Below are 27,015 nucleotides of genomic sequence, written 5' to 3'. Positions count from 1 at the left end.
CCCCTTTCTTCCCCAGGTCACACGAACCCGCTCCGTCCCCCCGGGCGTCATGAAGGCTCCAGGGGCGGGCACACACACACACACACACACACACACACACACACACACACACACACACACAGGTGATGTTTATATGCGTGTTGGTGTCCGTGCAGGTGTTGGTTGTCGTCACAGGTGTGTTAGTGTGTATTTTCGCGACACCTGTAGAGGAAGGCGAAGGATGAAAAACGAGATCATGTGTTTTTTGTATAATTTGTTTACTTATCTATGAATTATTACAGGATCTATATATTTCATCGCTTCTCCTTTATTTCGATTTTTTTCTTTATTTATCTTTTTTACTTTTTAAACTTATTTCATCCTTTTGTTTTCTTTGTGTCTCTTCATTTCTCTTTTTTACATATTTGGTTCTGCATTATTTTGTTTGTTTTATTTATATATATCTTTCTTTTTTTTTCTTTTTTGCTTTTTATGGTTTACTGCATCTTTTTTGTTTTACTTCTTTTTTTTTATATGCTGTGATTGCATCTTTTTTTACTCTTTGTTTTATTTATATTTCTCTATTTCAACTTTTTTCTTTACCTTGATTTACTGCATATTTTGTTTTATTTCTCAACTTTTATGTTTTTATTATTTTTTTGTTTTGTTTCACCATATTTGTTTTATTTTTGTTTCTCTTTATTTCTCGTTATTTCTATGGTTTATTGCATTTTTTTGTTTTATTTCTGTTTCTCTTTATTTCTCTTGTTATTTCTATGGTTTATTTATTTATTTTTTTCTGTTTCTCTTTATTTCTCTTGTTATTTCTCTGGTTTATTGCATCTTTTTTGTTTTATTTCTGTTTCTCTTTATTTCTCTTGTTATTTCTCTGGTTTATTGCATTTTTTTGTTTTATTTCTGTTTCTCTTTATTTCTCTTATTATTTCTATGGCTTACTGCTCCTCAATCTTCTATTTGTTTATCTTTATTTCTCTTTTTTTAACGTATCCTTTCACATTTCTCTGCATCTTTTTTTCTGTTTGTTTTATTAATATTTCTTGATTTCTTTATTTACCTTTTTAAGTTGTTTGTTTCATCATTTTTGTTTTGTTTCTTTTTATTTTGTTTATTACTTCTATGGTTTATTGCATCATTTTTCTTTTATTTTTTCGTTATTTCTTTTTTTTTAACCTACATTTTTACTGCATCGTTTTATTTCTCTTCTGCACGACATTCACGAGATAAAAAAAATGAGAGAAAGAACGCGTGAGATTTTTTTTCAACCTCGTCCATTCACTTTATTTATGCTCTCAGTTCCTTGGCTTTTTATATATTTATCACGTTTATTCATTCATCTTTATTTTATTTAAGAGTGAACATTTGCACACACACACACACACACACACACACACACACACACACACTCACAAGCTCTCATATTTATGTCCTTTATTTACCTATTTACTTATTTACTTTTACTTAACTCCTGTATTTACTTTTCCTGGCCACTTGTTTGCTTTCATTTGTGTCTTGCTTTGAACTTTTTTCGCGGCTTGTTTGTTTCGTTTACTTTTGTTAACCTGTAGTTACCTGTCTCTGTTAACCTGTTTGCTTGTGTGTTTGTTTGTTGCGTCCCGTTGGAATGTTTGGAGTCCGTGTCAACGTGGGAACAGGTAAATTAAGGTCACAGTTAAATAAAGTTTTAATTTCGGGACACAAGGTCGGGAAGCGATAAAAGGGAGCAGGAGAAAATTAAAACCACATAAAAATAATTGGAACACACACACACACACACACACACACACACACACACACACACACACACACACACGCACAGAACACACATACAATAAAAAAATATAGCAATCCTCCGTAAAGGCCAAAGAAACGCCTTCACGTCATCACCATAAAAGAAACTGAAACGAGAATAGAAACAAATAAAAAATAAAAATATATGAAAGGAAAGAGAAGGAATGGAAGGGGATGACTCAGAGGCTGTGGGCGAGAGGAGGAAGAGAAGGAAGAGGAAGAGGAGGAGGAAAGAAGACCCAGAAGAAGAAGAAGAAGAAGAAGAAAAGAAGAAGAAGAAGAGGAAGAGGAAGAAATAATAAAGGGAATATGAAAGGAAGCATGGAGGGTGAAAACGATGATAAAAAGAACAAGAAAAGAATAAGAATAAAAATTAATAAAAATAAAAAGAGGATGAAAGAGGAAAACACGAAAAATGGAAAAAGGAAAAAAGAACAAAAAAGAAAAATGCGATATATGAAAGGGAAAAAGAAAAAACGAACAAGATGATGAAATAGAAAATAAGAATGATGAAAAAAGAAAAATGAAACAACAAGAAAAATGAGAAATATGAAAGGGAAGGACGAAGAAGACGACCGAAAAGAGAAGGAAGAGGAGGAAGAGGAGGAGAAGCTGAAGAAGGAGGAGGAGGAGGAGGAGGGTGGGAGGAGGAGACTCACCTGCCTCCCACGATCACCTGGCCACCCGTGAGACACCTGCCCAATTTAGGCTGACCCCTTTCACCGCCCACCTTGCTGCCTGCACTTGAGGGGGGGGAGGGGAGGGAAGGGGAGTGTTTTTGTGGGCGTGTTAATTGTTTGAGAGAGAGAGAGAGAGTTTGCTTTCAATTACATATATAGAAGTCTAGTTAGCGGTTGTGTGCTTGTATGTGTATATGTTTGTTCGTTTGTTTGTGTGTATGTGTAAGTGTTTTTTTTGTGTTTGTGTGCGTGTGTTCGTGTGTGTGTGTGTGTGTGTGTGTGTGTGTATGTGTGTGTGTGTGTATGCGTGCGTGGGTCGAGCATTATAAAAACACGTTTGCAACCAGTTTCGTGCAGCGCCAAATAATCATATAGAGAAAATAAAATAAAAAAAAGAAAAACATAACAAATTCACACACACACACACACACACACACACACACACACACACACACACACACACACACACACACACACACACACACACACACACACACACACACACACACACAGCCTCCTCCAAACAATAGGAGAGTTTTACCTTCAGCTCAAACACGAATAATTTTCCACGTTTTTTTTTTTTTGTCTTTTCCTTCAACGTCAAGGAAAATATAATAAAAAAACAATGAGCCGTTAAAAAATAATCTTCCTTAACTGATTTTGAAGCAAGGTCGTGAGCGGGAGCGAGAGAGAGACGAAACACACACACACACACACACACACACACACACACACACACACACACACACACACACACACACAAACACACACCTAAAACAGACAAAGTAGCACAAACAGCAAACCGGAAACAGACACAATAAACACACACACACACACACAAACAAACAAACAAACAAACAAACAAACAGACAAATACGAAATATAACCCCCCCCCCCCTAAAAAAATAAACGAAAAAAATACCCGTCAAATAATATCCAAATCAAAGTAAAAAAGAGGCAATATAACAAGATCAGAAGCTAAATAAAGAAGCGAGGGAGGCAGGATAATTTTTGCATGCATCAGTGCTTCTCCCCCGCCCCGAGTGAGCCGCGGCGGTATCAGCAGAATCAACAGGTGTGCGGGGAAGGTGTCAGCAGGAGAGGCAGGTGTACAAGCCCGCCTCAGACACGTTAGCATTATCAGGCATTAGTCACCCACCCTGCTTCACCCTCCCCCTTTACCCCCTTCTCCCTCACCTCCTCCCTGCCAGTCTCCTTCCTCCCCCTCCTCCCTCTCACTTCTTTCTGGACTTTCCACCCCCTTTCCCCTTCTCCCTGTCCTCCTCCTACCCCCTTCTTCTCCCTGCCTTTCTCCTTCCCCCTTCCCCTTCTCCCTGTCCTCCTCCTACCCCTTCTTCTCCCTGCCTTTCTCCTTCCCCTTCCCCTTCTCCCTGTCCTCCTCCTACCCCCTTCTTCTCCCTGCCTTTCTCCTTCCCCCTTCCCCATCTCCCTGTCCTCCTCCTACCCCCTTCTTCTCCCTGCCTTTCTCCTTCCCCCTTCCCCTTCTCCCTGTCCTCCTCCTACCCCCCTTCTTCTCCCTGCCTTTCTCCTTCCCTTTCTCACTGTCTTCCTCCTTTCTTTTCTCCCTGCCTTCTGGGGTATTCGTGTCCCCCTTTCCCTCCCTGCCTTCCCCTTCCCCTTCCAGCTTGCCTTCTTTGCGATCTTCCACTTCCTTTTGCCTGCCTTCCTTTACTCGCCTTTCCCTCCCCGCCCTTCCCCTTCCTCCATCCCTTTTCTCTTACTCTCTGCTTTGCCCAATCCACTTCTCTTTCCCTTCCTCTCTTTTCCAATAGCGTTTCATTACCCATTCCTCTTTTGTTTTCATCCTTATCCTCTGCCCATTCATCCCACTCCTCCTTCCCCTCTTTTCTCCACAGCCCTCCCCACCCCCTCCCCAGCTTTCTTGTTCCCTCTTAACCCATCAATATTCCCCCTGGGGCGTCGTCACACCGTTCACCCCAGTAGTAAAAATGCATGTATTGTTACTAATTCTCAAAGTGTATTTATATAGCTCTCTTAACATATTTTTCCACTCACTAATGAACAGATTATCATTTTAGCTGAATATTTTATGTATAAAAAATTTAAAAATATAAAAGCTGACTCCAGTACTCCTTTAGTAGGTGAAGCCACCGAGTATTCTGTATGATATGTCTTTAATCAGCATCATAATAAATAAGATGCAGAGATACTAAACTTCTTTACAACAATTCTAACTAAAAAAAAAAATCTGATATTTATTTGTGTAATGTGACAAATATTTTTATTACAATAAAATATGTTATATATTCCCACTAATGCACAGTAATACAATATTAGAAAACTGTGTGAAACATCAAAAATATCGCCCACTGTTCCCAAAAAATTGTTCGACAAGCAAAATATGAGTGATGTTTTTACATATCCATGACGAACATATTTATTTTTTTCCGCAACCTCCTCGCCATCACCGATCACTGATCCCTCGCCTGATGATGTGTCTGTGCACGCAACCAATACATAACAACCTGCCGTAATCGCTGCACACGTGTTTTCCACACCTGCTACACATGACCTGCCACATAATGCACAGCCCTGTGTTGCAAAGCCAAGTCTGCTCTTCAAAAGAGTAGAGTTACACTAAGAACAGTACTAGGAAGGACAGGAATGGTCAAGCAACCAAATGTAAAGTACAGTATGGGCTGCCCCAACACTTCAATGACTAACGCCGCGTTGAACCCCCTTCCCTCCCAACACACCCTCCTTTTCCCTTTCCCTCTTCCCCCAATCAGCCACACGCGGGCATGAATGATTAGGAGAGAAAGCTGTGGTAAAGAGGATGTGCAGGAAGGATGGAAAGGGATTGGGAAGACTGGAGAGGAGGGAACGAAAAGGTGTCATTGGGATGTGCGAATCGGGTCGGGGTGAAGGGAGAGCTGAGAAGGAGAAATTAGCTTGAGGGAATGTGTGGGGAGGGGGTGTAGAGACTGAGGAGAGGAGTAGATGGTTTGGGGGGGAAGCTGTGGGGAGGGTGGAAGAGGCTGGGAAGATGGGATGACTGGAGATGCTGGGGAGGAGAGGAGGAGAGGAGGGTGGCATGGGGATGTGTGGGGAGGGCGGGGAGGAGGGGGGAAGGATCTGCTGCCCCGTTACGGCCCCGGGCACCTGCCACCGTGGGAATACACACGCACACACTCACGCACACACTCACACGCACGCATGTACACAGACACGCACATATTTACTCAGTCTCTATTACATATATACCACATAAAAAAACGAAGATGAATACATACATACATACATACATACATACATACATACATTCACAAACACACACACACACACACACACACACACACACACACACATACACACATACACACACACCTGTACACGCACACTTTTGCAAGTAAACATTCACACACACCTTAATGTACCCTGACACACACACACACACACACACACACACACACACACACACTGGAATGACTGTTGTGTAAATTATTTTCTAATACCTAATTTTCTGCTCTCCGCGCCCGCCTTTATTCACTGTTCAGGGAAGAAATTGTTTTACTGTTTAACTCATTTGTTTCTTTAGCCATTGGTTGTTGTCGTTGTTGTTGTTGTTGTTGTTGTTGTTGTTGTCGTTGTTGTTGTTGTTGTTGTCTTTCTTTTCCTTTATTAATTTGTGTGGAAACGTGAATATGACCCCGACACACACACACACACACACACACACACACACACACACACACACACACACACCAATTCGTTACGCGCTTGTATATTTTTACACATTTTCTTTTCCTTTTTCTTCTTTATCGTCACTTCAGTTTTTTTTTCCTTCGTTTTTTTTTTCCTGTGTCTTTCTTCCTCCTCTCCCTCCCTCCCTCCCTCCCTCCCTCTCTCCCTCCCTCTCTCCCTCCCTCCCTCCCTCCCTCCCTCCCTCCCTCTCTCCCTCTTCTCCTCCTTCAACTTCGATTCTCAGACGACCTCTTTCATCGACACCTCCTCCTCCTCCTCCTCCTCCTCCTCCTCCTCCTCCTTGGACGGACATAATAACACAGAGTCACGCAAGGGCCACGACACCTAGTACACACACACACACACACACACACACACACACACACACACACACACACACGCACACACACACACAGGAAGAGTTAAAATTATATATCTTTTTTTATCTATTTATTTATCGCCAAAATTATATGTGTTTACCGTCTTATTTGTTGTTGTTTTTATATTTATTTTTTGTTATTTTTTTTTATTTTCTGTTTATTTTCTCGCCTCCTCTCATTGTCTTGTCTGCCTTTTCCCTTTCTGTCATATTGTTTTCCTGCTTTGTCTTGCTTATCATCATTTGTTTCCTCTCTTCCTTATTTATGCGCCGCTTTTTCACGTTTTTTCCTCGTTCCTTTTTGGGGGTTTTCTTCTTTTTCTTTTTTCTTCGCCGCCAAACTCGCAGCCACAACATTTTTCACAACTTTTTCTTCCTCCGTCCTTCCTTCCTTTCCTCCTTCCTTCAGTCTCTCCTACACACCTCGCTTTCCCTACCTTCCCTTCCTCCCTCACCAGTTCCTCTCTTTCCCTCCTTCTTCTCTTCTTCACTCTTTTATTTTTATTTTTACACTATTTTCTTCTTTTTTTCTTGTTCCTTTTTCTTATTACTCCATTTTTTGTTCTCACCTATTTCCCTTTCTTCATTTCCAGTACCTCTCTTGTCTCTCTATCCTCCTCCTCACCCTTTTAATCTTCACTTTATACCTTACTTTTCACTTTACTTTCCACCTTACTTTTACACTTTCATCTTGGACCTCTTCTTTAATCACTCTCCTCCTCCTCCTCCTCCTCCACTCTTTTATTCCTCCCTATCTACCTCCATTTTTCCTTCTCCTCACTTCTCTATCACTCTCCTCTTTAACTTTTCTTTTATTTCATTCAAATCTTTCCTTTCTCCTATATTCCCCTTCCTTCCTTCCTTCCTTCCTCCTCTATTCCTCATTTTTTCTTTTCCTCTCGTGTTCTCTTTCCTCTCCTTTCCTCCTCTGCACACATACAACCTCTCATTCTCCCCCTCTTTTTTAACCCTCTCGCCTTCCCTCTCACTCTCCCTCCTCCCCCTTCCCTTCCTCCTTCCTCTCTCTCACCCCTCTTTCATTTCTTTCCCCTTCAGAACACACTCCAACGCACTCGTACCCAAACACACACACACACACACACACACACACACACACACACACACACACACACACACACACACACACACACACACACTTCCCTTCCCTTCACATGCTACCTACCTTCACCCTCTCCTTCCTTTCCCTCACCACCGCCACCACCACCGCCACCGCCACCACCACCACCCTCGTGAGTTGCCAATAATTACCCCTGGTCGTGTAGGTCGCCCAGGCACGGAAGACTGCACGTAAGACTACTTTTTGCCCCCTTACGTGCTGTCGTTGTCGTCGTGTTGGTGTTGGTGGAGCAGGAGGAGGAGAAGGAGGAGGAGGAGGAGGAGGAGGAGGTATTAGTTGAGGGAGAATGTACTTATTTCACTACCCTCACCTCCACCACCACCTTCACCTCCACTACCTCCACTACCAACGCAACCAGTACCTCCAAAATCTTCTCCTCCTCCTCCTCCTCCACCTCAACTATTTCTACTGCCATCTCCATTATTACTGCTACTGCTTATACAACTACTACTGGTTCTACTACTTATACTCCTACTATTACTACTACTACTACTACTACTACTACTACTACTACTACTACTACTTCTACTACTATTACTACTGCTTCTACTGCTTCTACTACTTATACTCCTACTCCTCCTCCTCCTCCTCCTCCTACTACTACTACTGCTTCTACTACTACTACTACTACTACTACTACTACTACTACTCTACCTTAAAAATTCTTCTTCACCATCATTACTGCCACCTCCTTCTTCTCTTCTTTCAAAACATTCTCTTCCACCAATATCTCCTCCTCCTCCTCCTCCTCCTCCTCCTCCTCCTCCTCCTTGACATATTTACGACTCAGTCTTATGGCAGTAAAAGGAAGCTCAGGAGGAAGAAAAGAGTAAATAGAGAAGAGAGAAAAAAAAAATACATATTAGAAACTTTTACTCTTCGTGTGTGTGTGTGTGTGTGTGTGTGTGTGTGTGTGTGTCTGTGTGTTTAATATGTCTTTTAGATTTTCTTTTTGTTTTCGTCTGTCATTTCGTTTAATAAAGAAATAAACCAAACAAAAACACACAATCACTCTTAAGAATAAACATTAAAGAAGGAAAAAACCTGAATAATTATAAGACTCGAGGAAAGAATAAAATAGTGAATTATATAAAAAAAATGCTTCATGGACCTAATACAGACAAACAAAGGGAGACAACCACTACCACCACCACCACCACCACCACCACTATTCTCCTTCCATAATTATACAAAAAAAAATTGAACCAATGCGTTTATGGTACTCATGAGAAGAGGAGGAGGAGGAGGAGGAGGAGGAGGAGGAGGATTGGTAAAGGAAAGAGAGGGTGAGGGAGGAAAGGGAAGGACTGGATGTTTTAGAGAGAGAGAGAGAGAGAGAGAGAGAGAGAGAGAGAGAGAGAGGAGGGGAACAAGTGTGGGGAGAAAGCTTTTAAAAGTAAATAAAAAAAAAGAGAAATAAAGCGAAATGGAAGAAAATTATAGTAACAGTAAAAGGGGGAGAAACAGGTGAGTAAATGTAGATTATTATTATTATTATTATTATTATTATTATTATTATTATTATTATTGTGTGGGTGTGTGTGTGTGTGTGTGTGGGTGTGTTTGTGTGTGTGGGTGTGGGTGTGTGTATCTTCGTCTGTTTCTCCTTCTTCCTCTTACTCATCCTCTCCCTCTTCCTGTTTTTCCTCCTGTCTCTTTTATTTTTCTTCTTCTTCTTGTTTTTGTTGCTGTTGTTGTATTTGTTGTTGTTGTCCATATTTCAACTCCCGTTTTCTTCGTTTCCAGGTTGGTGTCGGAAGCAGATGGCTGGCAACCGTGAGTCCGTTTTCTGTTCGTCATACCAATGAGACGATTCCCATTTTCTTTGTTGAGAGAGAGAGAGAGAGAGAGAGAGAGAGAGAGAATGTAATCCCATGACCTATTTACTATTTTAATCTTTGGTTCATGCTATTAACCCAAATAATTATAACTGTGTGTGTGTGTGTGTGTGTGTGTGTGTGTGTGTGTGTGTGTGTGTGTGTGTGTGTGTGTTTGGGGGATGCTTGTTTCTTTGCTTCTGTTTGTGTGTTTGTTTGTCATTTGTTTGTTTATTTGTTTGTGTGTATGTGTGTGTGAAAGGTGCATGGTTGTGTTTCTGTGTGCTTATGTGTGTGTGTGTGTGTGTATGTGTGTGTGTGTGTGTGTGTGTGTGTGTGTGTGTGTGTGTGTGTGTGTGTGTGTTCGTGTGTGCGTTTAGATCAACAAGACAAAAGGAGACACCCACAAAAACTTGATTAAGAACCTTCACCATTACCTCGTGACGTCACTTCCGCCGCGTGAATCACAGGAAGTCTAATCGATTCTGGCTCGCTTTTTTGTTTGCTTTAATTTGTGGTGTTTTATTTCATGTCATTTATCGTCGTCTGTCTCATTTGCTTTGTGTCTCTGTCTCTGTGTCCGTCTGTCTGTCTGTCTCTATCTCTCTCAGCTTGTTTCTTTGTCTTCGGTGCTTTCTTGTTCTTTACTTTTATTTTTGTTGTTTTATTTCATGCCATTTATCGTCTTCTATTTCATTTGCTTTGTCTGTCTCTGTCTGTCTTTCCGTCTCTATCTCTTTCTTTTTCCCGGTTGTTTTTTTGGTCTTCATCTCTTCGTCTGTGTTTTGTTATTTATCTTTATTTTTACGGACTATTTTCATGTCATTCTTTATCTGTTTCATTTCCTTTGTGTGTGTGTGTGTGTGTGTGTGTGTGTGTGTGTGTGTGTGTGTGTGTGTCCCCCTCTCTCTGTCTTGCCATTTCCATCTCTTTCTTCTTTGTCTTCAACTCTATTTTTCTCATTATTCCCTCTCAGTATTTTTTGTTTTGTTTTTTTGTGTCATTTGCAAAGTCATGTATTCAGTTTTTTTGTCTCTGAATTGTTGTTTGTTTGCCTTTGTGTCTACGTGGCGGCTCCTCCCCATCACTCATTCTTTTCCTCTTCCTCTCTCACACACTCACCCCACAAACACAGGCACAAACAGCAACCACACACACACACACACACACACACACACACACACACACACACACACACACACACACACACACACACACAGAAGTATACAAGCAGACAAGCCAGCACCCTCATCACCCACACATAGAGGCAGAAAACAAACACACGCACACACAAACACACATGCAACCAAAAGACAAACACTAACACACACGAAACGGAAGCAGAGAAGCAGACATCCCCCAACACACACACACACACAAAAAAAAAAAAAAGATAAATAAATAAATAAAAGTAACAAACACACAAACACACACACGACCCAGCATCCTCCCTCCCCCTCCCCCTGAAACACTTGCTCTCCTTCCTTCACGACGCATAAATCTCTCCCTTTTTTCCCCGGCGCCCCGTGAGTCGTCGCCCGGTAAGGCAGCACCCGCGGCCTCCCGTAGGTGGTCCCGCCACGCACCTGTCTTAAGGGCCCGCCACCCTCACGACCCGCCCTCCCTATACCTGCCTGCCTCTCCCCCCTCGGTGCCCACTTTCTTCCCTCTCTCCCTCCCTCCATATCCACTTTCCTCCCTCCCTCACCAGCTTTCCTCCCTACATACCCGCTTTACTCCCTCCCTTTCTCCCTCCCTCGCTAGCTTTCCTCCCTACATATCCACTTTCCTCCCTCCCTTTCTCCCTTCCTCAATAGATTTCCTCCCTCCCTTTCACCCTTCCTACATTCCCACTTTCCTCCCTGCCTTTCTCCCTTCCTCGCTAGCTTTCCTCCCTACATATCCACTTTCCTCCCTCCCTTTCTCCCTTCCTCACTAGCTTTCCTCCCTCCGTACCTGCCGCCTCTCCCTCAATACACACTTTCCTCCCTCCCTCCTTACCTCTCTCACTCTCCTCTGCTTTGCTCCCTTCCTCCCTCCTCTTTTCCCCATGCACCGACGTCCTTCCTTCTCCCCCTCTCTCGCTCGACTTTACTCCCTCCCTCCCTTTCTCACTAACTTTCCTCCCTCCCTACCTGCCTCTCCTCCCTCAATACCCATGGACTTTCCTCCCTCTCTCTCTCCTTCTCCCCTTTCTACGGAGCTATATTCCCTCCCTTGCTTAGTTCCTTCCCTCCCTTCCTACATCACCTTCGTCCCTTCATTTCCTCTCTCCTTTCTCTCCTCCTCTCTCCCTAGCTGTTTTTCTCCCTCCCTTTCTTCCTTTCTTTTTCTTCCCTTTAACTCTCCTCTCCCACTTTCATATATTCCTTATTGCTACTGGGTTTTTTTTGTCACACACACACACACACACACACACACACACACACACACACACACACACGAGGTACTCAAGTGAGAGAACAAGTTGAGGAATAAGTTTCGTCTCCCCTCCTCCTCTTAAATCACTAATTTGTTTTGCTCGTCATGGAAGAGGAAGAGGAGGTGGAGGAGGAGGAGGAGGAGGAAGGGTTCGGTTAGTCGTCTCGATGGGTTGATTTAAGTGCCTATCAAGGTGTGTGTGTGTGTGTGTGTGTGTGTGTGTGTGTGTGTGTGTGTGTGTGTGTGTAATTACTACCAGGCTTTTAGAAGTGATGGCTCTCTCAGTAGCATCAGCAGCGGTAATAGTAGTAGTAGTAGTAGTAGTAGTAGTAGAGGAGGAGGAGGAGGAGACACAGGTGAGGGTCGTTAGACAGGTGTGCAGGTGGCCCAGGTGACTCATAGAACACAGGTAAACGAGGGAGACGCCGTGTCGTGAAATGAGCTCGCAGGAAGAGGAGGAGGAGGAGGAGGAAGGGAAGGGAGGGACGGCGGGGGCAGGTAGTTATGGCAGAATAGCAAGCTTTAAGGAAGAGGAAGAAAGGAGAGGAGAAAAGAGGAGGAGGAGGAAGATAGGAAAAGGAGAGGAGGTGGAGAAGGAGGAAGGAGAGGAGGAGGAGGAGGAAGAGGAAGGGAAGGGAGGGACGGAGGTAGTAATGGCAGAATTGCAGGCTTTAAGGAAGAGGAAGAAAGGAAGGAGAAAAGAGGAGGAGGAGGAAGATAGGAAAAGGAGAGGAGGTGGAGAAGGAGGAAGGAGAGGAGGAGGAGGAGGAGGAAGAGGTAGTTATGGGAGAATTGCATGCGTTAAGGAAGAGGAAGAAAGGAGAGGAGGTGGAGGAGGAGGAAGGAGAGGAGGAGGAGAAGGCGGAAGAGGAGGAAAGGAGAGGAGGTGGAGGAGGAGGAAGGAGAGGAGGAGGAGGAGGAGGAAAAGGTAGTTATGGGAGAATTGCAAGCGTTAAGGAAGAGGAAGAAAGGAGAGGAGAGGAGAAGCGAAGGAGGATGATAGGAAAAGGAGAAGAGGTATTAATACTGACGGTTCGTGAGCATTAAAGTAAAAGGAGGTAGAAGGGAAAATAGAAGAGGAGGAAGAAAAGAGGGGAGCTAGGAAGCAGTGGGAATAGTGTATGCTGGTTTAAGAGAGGAAGAGGAAGAGGAAGAGGAAGAGGAAACAGTGGTAGAAAGAAGACAAAGGATATGGGAATTCTACAAGGAGAAAAGGAAGAAAAGAGGAAAGAAGGGGAGCTGGAAGACACAGGAAAATAGTTTATAGGGTTTAAAGAGGAGAAAAGGAGGAAGAGAAAGAGAGGAAGAGAAAATAAGAAGAGGTAGTGGAAGAGACAGTAAGAAAAAGAGAGGAAGAGAAAATTAGTAGAGGTAGTGAAAGAGGAAATAGAAGAGGCGCTAGAAGACAAAGGAGGGTCGTTTAGCAGACATTAAGAAGAAAAGGAGAAGGCGCAAATGAAAAGATGAGAAAATAGGAAAAGGAGAAGTGGAAGCGAAGAGGAGCTAGGAGAGAAAGGAAGGTGTATTTGTATGTTTTAAGTGTAAGAAAAGAAGGAAGAGAAGGGGAAAGGAAAGAAGGAAGAGGAGATAGAAGACAATGGCGGGCGAGTGTCCATATTTTAAGGAAGAGAAGATAGGAAGAAACAAGGAGGAGGTAGAGAAGGAAGCCGAGGTAGGGAGGAGAAAGGAAGAGACATTAGGAAGATGAAGGGAAAGAGAAACTAGAAAACAAGAACGGACGAATTATCAGACTTTAAGGAAGAGGAGAAGATAGGAAGAGGAAAAAGGAAAATAAAAACCGGAAGAGAAGATAAAATGAAGGAAAGGAGCAAGAGGAGGAGAAAAGAATGAAGGAAGAGGGAGGGAAAGAGAAACTACAAAAAAAAACAAGGACGGGAGAGTTTCAAGAATTTAAAGAAGAGGAAAGATAAAAAGGAAAAAAAGCAAGAGGAAGCCGAAGTAGTGAAGGACAAGGATGGAAAAAGAGGAAAAAGGAAAAGAAAATGAGAAGAGGAGGTAAGAGAGAAACGAAAGATAAGCTAGAAAACAAGGGCGGTCGAGTGTCCAGAATTTAAGGAAGAGAAGAAGATAGGAAGAGGAAGAAAGGAAGAGGGAATGGAGGAGAAGACTGAGGAAGGAAGAGGAGGTGGAAGAGGAAGGGAAGACGAGGTAGAAAACAAGAGCGGTCGAGTGTCCACAATTTAAGGAAGAGGAGAAGATAGGAAGAGGAGAAAAGGAAGAGGAGGCCGAGGAAGTGGAGACAAGGACTGAGGGGGGGGAGGGGGTCTTGCAGGGTCGCCATTGGTCCTCCCCGCAGCCAATGGTCGGTGGCGGCGGTGTCTGGGCCAATGGGAAAGGCGCCTCGGAACCAGGAGTAAACACGGCCGGTGACTTTGTTTGCCCGCCCGTCCTTAGGGAAGAGACATTTAATTCTTATTCTCTCTCTCTCTCTCTCTCCTTCCGTTTTGTCTCCCGTTTTTTTTCTTTTTCTTTTGCCTGTTCTCTGTTTCTCTTTCTCCCATTCTCTTTTTCTTTCTCTTTTTGTTTTTTATGTGATTATTTCGTTTTTCCTTCTTCTACTTCTTTTTTCTTGTTTTGTTTCCTTTTTCTCATTTTCGATTTTTTTCTTTTTTAGTGATTCTTTTTTTTCTTCTTTTTCTCCTTCTTTTTTCTTGTTTTGTTTTCTTTTTCTCATTTTCACACTCTCTCTCTTTTTCTCTCTTTCTCTTTCCCTTTTTCGCGTTTTTTCCCCATTTTCTGCTTCTTTTTCTTCCTCCGTTTTCTTTTTTTTCCTTTCTCTCTGATTCTTTCTTTTGTGCGATTTTTTTTCTCTCGCTTTCTTTCTCTTTTTCCCATTTTCTGTTTCTTTCTCTTTGTTTATTTTCTTTCTCTCTGATTCTTTCCTCTATGATTATTTTGTTTTTTTTTTGGTATTTTTTTCATTTTTTCTCTTTCCCCCTCTCTTGTTTTTGTTTTCTCTTTTTCTTCTTCCCTCGTCCGCCTCCTCTACCCTCTCCTTTATTTTTGTTCCCTGTTGCATTTCTTTTCTTTTTGCACAAACTTTATTTACTTCTATTTCCTTTACTCTTTCTCCTCCACTTTTTCTTTACATCATATCTTATTTTCCATTTTTCCTCTTCGTCAACTTTTCCTTCTTCCATTTTCTTCAACTCGTTTTATTTTCTCCTGCGCCTTTTCTCTTCCTCCCACTCATACAATGTTTTTTTCCTTTTTTTCTTTCCTCCGCTGTTTATCATTATTCCTCTTCTATTCCATTTCGTTCTCTTCTTTTATTCATTTTCTTCCATTTTCTAGTTTGTCCATTTCTCGTCCTTCAAATTCTGTCCTTTATTACTTACATTTTTTTTGGGGGGGGGGTCTGTCAATTCATTTCCCTTTTTCTCTCTTTTCCTCTCTCTCTCTTATTTCCTCCCTCCATTTCTCCCTCTTCCGTCTGTGTGTTTTTCATCTCTCTCGTTTTATTTTTCTTCATTTTCTTCACTGTTTGGGTTCTCGACGCTTTCCCATTCTCTTTTTTCCTTCCTTCTTGTTCTTTTTTCCACATTCCTCATTTTAGTATTTTGTAGGTTTTTCATTTTCATGTTTTTTCATTGCCAGAATTTCCGTTTTTCATATTTCTCCCTCTCGTCTTTCCCCTTTATCTTCTTTCCTCCTCTTCCTCCTCCTTCGTCTTTTCCTTCCTTCGCTCTTCCTTTCCTCCCTCCCTACATCTTTTCCTTTCTTTCCTCTCCTCCTCTTCCTCCTCCTTCCTCTTTTCCTTTTTTTTTCTTCCTCCCTCCCTACCTCATTTCCTTTCTCCCCTCTTCCCCTCCTCCTTCCTTTCTCTTTTCCTTCCTTCCCTCTTCCTTTTCTCCCTCCCTTTCTCCTTCCTTCCTTGGTCTAACGTAACAAGGATCATTATTTTCCTCCAGAATGCAAAAAGTTTCGGAGAGAGAGAGAGAGAGAGAGAGAGAGAGAGAGAGAGAGAGAGAGAGAGAGAGAGAGAGAGAGAGAGAGAGAGAGAGAGAGAGAGAGAGAGAGAGAGAGAATACACAAACATAGACATTGCAGTGAGAGAAGAATCAATATTTCATCTCGAGACACACACACACACACACACACACACACACACACACACACACACACACACACACACACACACACACACACACACACACACGTGAGTTATATGATTGTATTGCACCGATCATGTCAGCACAGGTAATACAGACGTCAACACACACACACACACACACACACACACACACACACACACACACACACACACACACACACGCCCATTGAACCGTGGCAGAGAGATAGGTGGTCATGGGCGAGAGGGAGGGAGGGAGGGAGGCAGGATGGGAGGGCGAGGGAGGAGGGAAGGAATGGTAGGAGGAAAGGAGAAAGGATGCTGCGATGAATGGGGGAAAGAAAGGAAAAGGAAGGCAGGTGAAATGTTGGGAGAGATAAATGAAACCAGGAAGGGAGGTAAGGAATGATGGGAGGAAGGGAGAATGGATGCAAGGTTAGAATAGATGCTGGAATGAATGGAGGGGCGGAGGGAAAAGGAAGGCTGGTGGAATCCTGGGAAAGAAAGGGAAAAAGGAGAATAAAGGAGGGCAGGAAGGGAGGAGAGGAATCGGGAGAGGAATGGGGAAAGGATGTAAGATAAGAGTGAATGCAGGGGTGAGTATAGGAAGGAAGGAAAAGGAAGGCAGGTGGAATATTGGGAAGAAAAGAAGAGAAGAGAAAAGAAGACGAGACAGGAAATGGAAAGAAAAAATGGACAGGAATAGGTTGAAGAGAGGAAGAGAGAGAAAGGATAGGAGGATGTAAAATAAGACGAAGACAGTAAGGAATAGGAAAAGGAAAATAAGAAGTAATGAGTAAGAGAATTAGAAACACATGAAGAACAAAAAAAAATATTGAAGTATATAAAGTTAAAAGAAATGTGAATGCAACGAAAAAAAAAAAAACACGTGTAAGACAAGAATTTTAACAGGCAATTAAAGGTAAAAAAAAAATCATGAACAGGTGTGATTGTTAATTTGTGAGGCGGGCGACAGGTGGGCCAAGGTGATCTCAGGTGTGGGTGGAGTGCCAGAAACACCTGTCCAGCACACACCGTAAAAAGGTCAGGTGTGATGAGAGATGCATGGAAGAATGAATAAAGAGGGAAGAGGGTGATGGGGGAGGAATAGGTGAATAAGATGCGAGATGGGGAGGTTAGAGAGAGAGAGAGAGAGAGAGAAGTGAAGAAGAAGAAAGAAGAGAAAAGAGAAGAAAGAAGGAGAAAAAAGAAGAATAAAAGAGAAAAAGAGAGAGAGAGAGAGAGAGAGAGAGATGGAAAATAAACTTTGCCAGACTTACATCAAAAGAATTTAAATTTTCAAGTCGATGAGAAACAAATTCATTCAAAAAATCGGAAATTAAGGTCAAACATGATCTTTTTTTTTTCAACGTTGTGAATTCTTTGATGAAACACTTTTTGGAGAGGGAAAAAGGAAGAAAAAAGAAGGAGGGAATAGGGGAGGAAGAGGAGGAGGAGGAGGAGGAGGAGGAGGAAGAGGAGTTCGCTTCTTCAATAATTCTCACAGAGGAAAGAGAAGCTCCGAAGGGGATTCTCTCTCTCTCTCTCTCTCTCTCTCTCTCTCTCTCTCTCTCTCTCTCTCTCTCTCGCCTTATCTCATACCAAATATTTTCGCAACAAGTTCCACTATTTTTCTCCCCGCCCGCCATTATAGTCTGCAAACCCGTAACCCATTTTCTGTGCGGCGCGTTTTCTTTGATCTGTTACAGCGCCGTCTAAAGTAAATATTAGACGGGTTTAATTAAGTCAATAAGTCGGTAATTAAAGGTAGAATACAGAGAGAAATAAAATACATAGATGGTTAAACGAAATAAACGAAAGCAGAGATTACAAATGACATTCAGTAATAATAATGATAATAATAATAATAATAATAATAATAATAATAATAATAATAATAATAATTTCTGCGACGTGCCGAGCGTATGCGTTATTTTATTTTTATTTTTTGTTTTGCTTCATAAAAATTCAGTGTATGAAATCCCATCAAAGGTCGCGCGAGCTTTGATCCCTCTCCCCATAAATACAGTGTGTGTGTGTGTGTGTGTGTGTGTGTGTGTGTGTGTGTGTGTGTGTGTGTAAGAGAGGAAGCGAAAAAGACAAGCTGACACACATAAACATATAGAAACACACACACACACACACACACACACACACACACACACACACTTACTGACATAATAAAGACACTACTGCTACACTGATAACATTTCCACATTACTGTATCCGGTAATTATAAAAAGGAATATTAATAACAGTAAATAAGACTGTAAACAGATCACACATTAGATACGTCAGTCAGGGCAAGGACGGAAGGGCGGCAGAGACTCCAAAATAGATACTACGGGCCAGCTGGACAACAGGAAGTGGGCGAGAAACACACATACATTACACACTAGATTCTTTTTTTGTTATAGTAAAGTAGGAAGCTCAAGGGTAAAAATTTAATAAGCAAAAAAAAAAAAACGGTCAAACGTAAAAGATCGTAAAAAAAGAAACAATCGCCTAATGAATTAAAAAGAAAGAAATATCAACTAGAAGGAAAAGAAACGGTTATATAAAAAGAAGGAAAATACTAGAATGAAACACCAGAAAGAAAAGGAACCGCTCGAAAAAAGAAAGACACGCCAGAAAGAGAAATGCTAGAGAGAAAAATAGCTCTCAAAACAAAAGAAAATAGATAGAAGAAAAAACTGAAGTGAAAAATCGCTGGAAAGAAATAAAATACTGAAAATTACCGCTAGAGAGATAAAAAAAAAAACTGCTAGGGGCAAAAAGTCCTGCTAGAAAAAGAAACTGGAACTCAAAAATGCCGAATAGATTAACTTACAAACGGACAAACAGACACAAACGCACACAAGCCACACCCTTGCAGCTTCACGGGGGGAGATGTGCTAATGGCTAACGGTGTGCTGGGGCGGTAAACGGGTTTGGAGGTGACTGGTTAAAAGGCTGAAAAAAAAACAATGAAGCAGGTATGACGGAGTGAAGGCACGTCTGGAGAACAAAAAGAAAAGTAGAGCATTATTTTTATTCTGTAACTTGTTTTCTAGTTTTTTTTACTTTAATGGAGAAGAGTTGTTGCTTTTTTTTTTGTTGTTGTTTTTGTTTTGTTTTGTCCTTGATCTCTCTCTTATACTGTAACTAAGAATATATAAGATAGTGTTTTTTTTTTTTATAATGTACCACCTTCCTTTTTCTTTATCTAAATTTATATCTATGTTTATATCTATTTATTCTTCTATTTTTTTATCTATCTCTTGTTTTGTCCTTAATCTGTCTTCTAAACTGTAGAAAATAATATACATTTTTTTTTTATATACGCACTACTTTGTTCCTCTCATCATCTATCTATATTTATTCATCTATTTATCAGTCTATCTCTTTTTCTTTTTTTTGTCCTTGAAGTGTCTCTTAAGTTGTAAATAATGATGTGGATAAAGTTTTCTTCGTCCACTTCTTCCTCTCTTTATATATCTATCTTTATCTATCTATCCATCTATGTCTATCTATCCTCATTGGGTCTTTTTTCTCCTTTCTTCCCTCGCATCTTCTTTCACCCTCTTCTTCCAGCTACTTCCTCCTCCTTCTTCTCCTCCTCCTTTCACTTTCCCCCTTTCATCTCTCCCTTCTCTTTTTCTATCTATCTATATCTATCTCTTCATTGGGTCTTCTTTCTCCGTTCCTCCCTCGCATCTTCTCCTTTCACCCTCTCCTTCCTCCTCCTCCTCCTCCTCCTCCTCCTCCTCCTCCTCCTCACCTCTCCACGGACTGTTTGCCTTCTCATCCTCTGCTTGTTTTCCTTCTGAATCTTTAAAAGGGAGTCCGATCGTTAGCTGTACCCCAGGGCTCTGTCGCTGAGGGAGGGAGGGGGGGAGAAAATCAAGGGAGGAGAAGAGAGAGAGGGAGGGAAGGGAGGGAATGAAAGAGAAGTTTATGAGTGCATGGATAAGGGGGAGAGAGAGAAAGGAAGAGAAGAAAAGGAGTGGAGGAGAAGGAGGACGAGGAGGAGGAATGAAGAAGCAGGAAGAGAAGAAGGAGGAGGAGGAGGAGGAGGAGGAGGGCCGATAAATAAAGTACGCTAGAAAAATAGTAATAATGAAGATATTAAACCAAGGGAGAGATTATCTATTAAATATCTCAGCTATTAGGCGGGAAATGAAGTGTGTGTGTGTGTGTGTGTGTGTGTGTGTGTGTGTGTGTGTGTGTGTGTGTGTGTGTGGTAGTATGCAAATTACCTGGGTACAGCACGACGATTAGTGCTTCTGAGGACAGGTACGAAGGGAGGAAAGGAGGAGGAGGAGGAAGAGGAGGGAGGAGAGAAAGTGAGAGGGGTGGGTTTCTGAGTGTGTACAGTGGAGCGTTCTCTTTTTCACCCTTCCTTCTTTCCCTCCCATTTTTATTTACATCTCCCTCCCTCCCTCCCTGTACATCCCTCTCTTCACTCCCTCTCCCTCCCTACACTTCCTCTTTTTTTCTGGCTCTTCCTTCTGACATCTGCATCCTTGCCGCCCTTCTTCTCTTACCTACCTTTTTCCCTACCTCCTTTCCTTCGTTTTCTTCTCCTTCCCCACTTCTCTCTACTCCACAGTTTCCATACCTTTTTCTGATTTCATACCCTCCTAACCTTACTTTCTTACCTGCCTCCTTTCCTTCGTTTTCTTCCTTTTCCTCTCTACTTCTATCCATTCCTCACTTTCCTTATTTCTTCATCCCTTCCCTTCCTTCTACACATGTTTTCTAACTCTCTAAACTACCTCCTTTCTTTCGTTTTCTTCCTCTCCCTTTCTTCTTTCCACTCCCCATCGGCTTTTCTATCACCTTTACAATTTTACAGAAGAACATATTGTTGCCATTCTTTCTAACTCCTCCTAGTGGCCCTGTTTCACCCATTACACTGTCTAAGGCATCTACACCCCTTTGGCACTCCTTGGCCCCCCTTTGGCACTCCCGTAAGGCTTCGTGGCACTCCAGAGCAAGGTTGTAATCCCAAGTCGTCCCCTCGTGTCGTTTAATGGCCCGGCGCCTCTGTGTAAACTCAACCAGTGCCATTATCCGAGGCACTGGTTGGCCCCCCTTCTGCTCCTCCCCCGCCCCCCGAGTGCCAGGGTGTAGGGCCGTTAGTTAGGCGCGGCACTCCTTGTTATGGCCCTCCCTGGTGCTTATTCCAGCGTGAGGGGACGGGAGGCACCAAGACAGGGGCGTAGTGTGGTATGTGTGCCTGGTGGTGCTGCTCCTCTCTCCCCTCCCTCCTTCCTCTCTCCCCAACCCCATCCTCCTCCCCGTCCCTTCTTTCTCTCCTTCCCCTATTCCTCCTCCCTTGCCCCCTCCTCCTTTTGACCCCTCTTCCCCGTCCTCCCACCTCCTCCCCTTCCCTTTCTCTCTTTCTCTCTCGCTCGCTTTCTCTCTCTCTCTCTCTTTTGTGTTTCGTAGCTAATTTCCGTATGCAATGCCGATGAAATTTAGTCTCCTATTGTGATTCTGTCTTGTGTTTTTGTTTTTCTCTTCTTTCTGATATTTCGTTTCTGTTTTTGTTTCTCGTTTTCCTTTTCATCTATTTTTTCTTCGTCCGTATCCTTTCCCTCTTCCACCTTTTCACATGTCATCCTACTCTTTGCCACCACCACCACCACCACCACCATAACCTCCTCCTCCTCCTCCTCCTCGTTTACATCTTGACACGCAAACGGAAATACTTGAAGGGTGTGTGTCCTTGGCCCGTGTCCGTGGTGGTCCGTGAACCGCTTTACGTACGTCCTTAAATGGTCCTTAAATACCCAGCTGCAGGAAGAGGAGGAGGAAGAAGAAGAAGAAGAAGAAGAAGAAGAAGAAGAAGAAGAAGAAGAAGAAGAGGAAGAGGAAGAGGAAGAGGAGGAGGAGAAGGAGGAGGAGGAGGAGAGCCGAGTGACCGCGTCTTTAAATGATACACTTGAAATTTGCATAATGGTTAACCTGAAATTGTTTGATCATAGTGTTAAAGAAAAGGGAGAGGGGGGGGGGAGAGGAGGGGGGAGAAAACACACACACACACACACACACACACACACACACACACACACACACACACACACACACACACACACACACACACACACACACACACACGTCAATTTTAACATCATTATTCCCACACTTTATGGCCACGTGGCTTGAAAATTGCTCACAGGTAAGGTGGGGCGAGGAGCAGGTGAGGGAGCAAGGCCGTCAGGGTGCGCGGGGAGTCGAGGTAAGGTCGGGTGTAGGGTACAAGGTGTGACTAGGGTGTAACGTGTTTATTAAAGGTTTGGTTGTTGTGTCAGGGTGTTTGTGTAGGGTGTGGTATAGAAAAAGGACTAAATCATGTCTTAGAGTGTAGTAAAGAAGTGTAGAAAGGTGTGGAAAAGAAAGGTATTAAAAAAGAGCGGAGAAGAGAATTAAAATCGTCTCGTGGTATGCAGTAAAGAAGTGTTGCAGTGCAGAAGAGGACTTAGATCGTCTGAGTGTGTAGTAAAAAAAGTGATGAAGTGCAGAATAGGACTTAAATCTTCTCTTAAGTTCCAGTAAATAAGTGTAGAAAAATATTTGAATGTAGAAAAGTATGGAGGAAGTAGAAAAAGACAAATCTTCTCGTAGGGTTCAGCAGAGAAGTAAAGAAGTATAGAAGTATTAAGAGATAACCAAAATCGTCTTCAGTATGTATTTTATAAGTGTAAAAGTGTAGAAGAGAACTTTAATCGTCTGTAGGGTGTAGTAAACAGGCTTTGTATAGGGTGTAGGATGGGCTTAGGAATCTGTTTGTCTTTTAGTGTGTTTCAAGGTGAGGGAAAACCTAAGTGGGTCCATTGAGTGTTGCGTACTATCCTAACATAAGAAAAACAGGAAATACTGCAGCCTTTAACTTCTTCCAGGTACGGTGTTGTTTGCCCAGGTAGACTTGCGTAGTTTCCTGTGGGTGAGTGGGGAGGGATGCGTGGCTCTTAAATGTGACAGCTTTTTTTATTTCCTTGAGCACCCGACGCCTTTCCGCCTCCTCCCCTTTGTGTTTTGTGACTCACGCGTCCAGAATCTGAGTGCAAGAGTTCGCCACATCTCTCACTGCCAACTTAACTGACGAGAATTGTGTGCTCAGTTTGTTTCTTTCTGTCTTCATTCTTTTATTCGTAGAGAGACTGCAGCAAGGTTTAAAAGTAGATCTCTATTGGTTTTTTTTAATCTTCATGACATTCGTGTACTAATATAAACGGAAAATTAAACTGATATGCTCCAGAAGAACGGTTTAATTTCACATTAGAGACTGCAGCAAGGTTTAAAAGTAGATCTCTATTGGTTTTTTTTAATCTTCATGACATTCGTGTACTAATATAAACGGAAAATTAAACTGATATGCTCCAGAAGAACGGTTTAATTTCACTCTTTCTCTGTGTTTTATGTGTAGAGACTGCAGCAAGGTTTAAAAGTAGATCTATATTGTCTTTTTTTAATCTTCATGACATTTGTGTGCTAATATAAACGAAAAATTAAACTGATATGCTCCAGAAGAACGATTTAATTTCACTCTTTCTCTGTGTTTTATGTATAGACTGCAGCAAGGTTTAAAAGTAGATCTATATTGTCTTTTTTTAATCTTCATGACATTCGTGAGCTAAAATAAACGAAAAATTAAACAACGACTCCAGAAGAACGATGTAATTGGACACCCTTCTCTTCGTTTTATTTGTAGAGACTGAAGCGAGGTTTTAAAAGAAGATTTATATTGTCTTTTTTTCAACTTTTATTTGTCTCTTGGTTTGAGGAAATTAAACAAGAAAAATAATATAACCAAAGCATTTTCCTCTTTGTAGAAACTGAAGCAAGATTAAACAGTAGATCCTTATAATCTTTTTTCTTAACATTGATGGCATTCGTGTACTAAAACAAACAAAACAAGGAAATTAAACAACAAGAAAAACAATATAATCGAGGCATTTTCCTCTGTCTAGAAACTGAAGCAAGATTAAACGATAGATCCATATCATATTTTTTTCTTAACATTCATGGCTTTCGTGTAGTAAAACAAACAAAACAAGGAAACTAAACAAGACGAACAATATAGCCAAGGCATTTTCCTCTTTGTAGAAACTGAAGCAAGATTAAACGATAGATCCATATCATATTTTTTTCTTAACATTCATGGCTTTCGTGAACTAAAACAACCAAAACAAGGAAACTAATCAAGACGAACAATATAGCCAAGGCATTTTCCTCTTTGTAGAAACTGAAGCAAGATTAAACAAAAGATCCATATCATATTTTTTTCTTAACATTCATGGCTTTCGTGAACTAAAACAAACAAAACAAGGAAACTAAACAAGACGAACAATATAGCCAAGGCATTTTCCTCTTTGTAGAAACTGAAGCAAGATTAAACGATAGATCCATATCATATTTTTTTCTTAACATTCATGGCTTTCGTGTAGTAAAACAAACAAAACAACGAAATTAAACAAAACCAACAACAAGATCACCGAGACACTTTCCTCGGCTATGTAGCACACGACTCTGATGTTACTCTGATGATAAATTCCACTCACCACAACTACCTCCCCTTTCCCCTTCCCCCCACTCCCCTCAACCCCCTGAACTCCCACCCCTGCACCCCTTTGCCTCCTTCCGCCCCACATGCCCCTAGCGGACTGCCCTTGGACCTCTTCTGCCGGGGCGGGGCGGCGCAAGGCGGGGCGGATAATGTATGGGGCCGGCATGGTAATGGGAGACTGTTTAGCATGCAGATCCAGGCGCCTTACTTTGCTACCGGTTTTTATACACTTGCCGGGGACGAGGTGTGGAGGGGGGAGGGGGGGAGGAGGAGATGGGAGGGGGAAGAGGGGAAGGGGGGAGGAGGGAAAGGGGAAGGAGAGGGAGGAGGAGACGGGGCTTGCGCGCACTCACTCAGACACACACACACACACACACACACACACACACACACACACACTAGTACACTTTCACAAGCAAGAACATACATATACACACATACACACAAGCCAACAAGCATACCCTGTGGCATACATACATTCACGCATGCACATACATACATACATACATACATACATGCGAACATACACACGCACATACACGGGTTTATTGGGCATTAGCTTCTCGTATTTTGCTGTTTTAGGGCAGAAAATTAAAAGTAGGAATGTCGTTTTATGTCTTCCTCGTCGCCTAAGTGCTGCTCCTCACTCGCTTGCTAACCCATCCACTACTAAACTCCTACTACACTTTTTTTTTCCATCATTTTCACCATCATCGCCAAAACTGTTCTCTTCCTCCATCATCGTCATCCCCCCACTACTACTACTACTACTACTACTACTAACACTACTACTACTTCTGCTACTACTACGATTCTTCACCAGTACCTCATCTTCTTACTCCCCTATCGTCATCATCATCATTATCATCGTTTTCTTCGTTCTCTGCATGCCTTCAGTCCTAACACCTATCATTCTTCCTCACTACCACCACCACTAAAATTCTTCACCACCATCACCATCACTATCACCGACTTTCATCACCACCTGTATTTTCTTCTTTCTCCACCACCACAACCACCACCATTCCCCCTCTTCTTCATCAACCAACATTGTCATTACTCACCAGCACCATCACCACCACCACCAACAATAGGATTCTACACCACAATCCTTCATCACTATTAGAATTGCGCGGATACCACCACCACCACCATCACCACCACCACCATTATCATCACCACCCTCAACCGAACCACCACTTTCTTGTTTTTTTTTTGTTTTTATTCACCATTATTATGCCATCACTACCGAGACACACACACACACACACACACACACACACACACACACACACACACACATACACACGGACAGTTTTTAATCCGGTTCGCCTGCTAATCGGGTTATAACACTACACATTTTCTAACAGTTGGACGTATACTTAAAACTGGATTCCTATTACTAGATTACCGTGCCAAGTAACATAATGATAAAGAGGGAGATAATAACTTTGGAGAAACATCAACGCGTTAGTTACTTTAGTGCCAAAAATGGACGCAATCTACCATGATCTCCTAACGTGGCTCTGTTCTTATTTTTTTTTTTCTGATTTTGCTTGATCGTTGGTCTTAGTTATATTTTTATTGTGTTTAAGAATCGTTCAGGCAGATCAGGAGGTATCAAAATGAACGCTAGAAAAAGTTGAAGAGTAAAATCCAAAGGTTGAATATGTTTGTTTTTTGTTTGGTTTGGTTTTTGGTCGTAGAAACTTGTGAAAAATGTGTTCACTTCTTTACTTATTGTTTTGTTAAGTGTTTTAGAAGTATATCATCACCTCCCATCATCAGTACCACCTCCATCACCACTACCACTAAACCCACCACTACATAAAACACACACACACACACACACACACACACACACACACAACCCGCCCTCCCCCTTTCCCCCCCATACAAAAACCCTCTCCTCCCCCCTCTCCCCCCCCTCCCACACCCACACACACCCAGCGAGCAATGATGAAAACCTCGCAGAACCTAAACTTAACCTCACAGAGCCCCTATTTAGCGTCGACAACCCCGCTGATCTCTCGGGCTTGCCCCAGAATCACATGGGGGCCTTAATTACAGGTGCGTCTGGCCAGGTGGGTTGTGATTATAAGATGATAATTCACGGCGAGGTGCAATTAGATTCACTCACCGTCTGGATGCTTAATTTATAGCACGAAGAAATTTACCGTCCCGCGAGAGAGAGAGAGAGAGAGAGAGAGAGAGAGAGAGAGAGAGAGAGAGAGAGAGAGAGAGAGAGAGAGAGAGAGAGAGAGAGAGAGAGAGAGAGAGAGAGAGAGAGAGAGAGACAAAGAAGGACAAACTTTAAAACACTAAAAAGATCGTGAAGACAAAAATAGATAAAAACAAAAGAAAACAAAACAAGAAAAAATAAAACAAGAAGAGAGAGAGAGAGAGAGAGAGAGAGAGA

General features: G+C 42.2%; 1 protein-coding gene across 4 annotated transcripts in view; it reads left to right on the top strand.

Annotated features, from left to right (window-relative positions):
- The window catches only part of LOC126992539 (LIM/homeobox protein Lhx1-like), a 148,561-nt gene that overhangs the window by 58,954 nt on the left and 62,592 nt on the right, over nucleotides 1-27,015 (top strand). For all 4 annotated transcript variants that reach the window (XM_050851353.1, XM_050851352.1, XM_050851355.1 and 1 more), the window contains exon 2: nucleotides 9,458-9,487. In XM_050851353.1, coding sequence (XP_050707310.1) covers nucleotides 9,458-9,487 — 30 coding nt within the window. The remainder of the gene's footprint in view (nucleotides 1-9,457; nucleotides 9,488-27,015) is intronic.

Source organism: Eriocheir sinensis, unplaced genomic scaffold, assembly GCF_024679095.1.
Source record: "Eriocheir sinensis breed Jianghai 21 unplaced genomic scaffold, ASM2467909v1 Scaffold488, whole genome shotgun sequence".
NCBI lineage: Eukaryota > Metazoa > Arthropoda > Malacostraca > Decapoda > Varunidae > Eriocheir > Eriocheir sinensis.
Note: the sequence above shows the minus strand (reverse complement) of the source record. Positions and strands in the feature narration are given on the sequence as shown.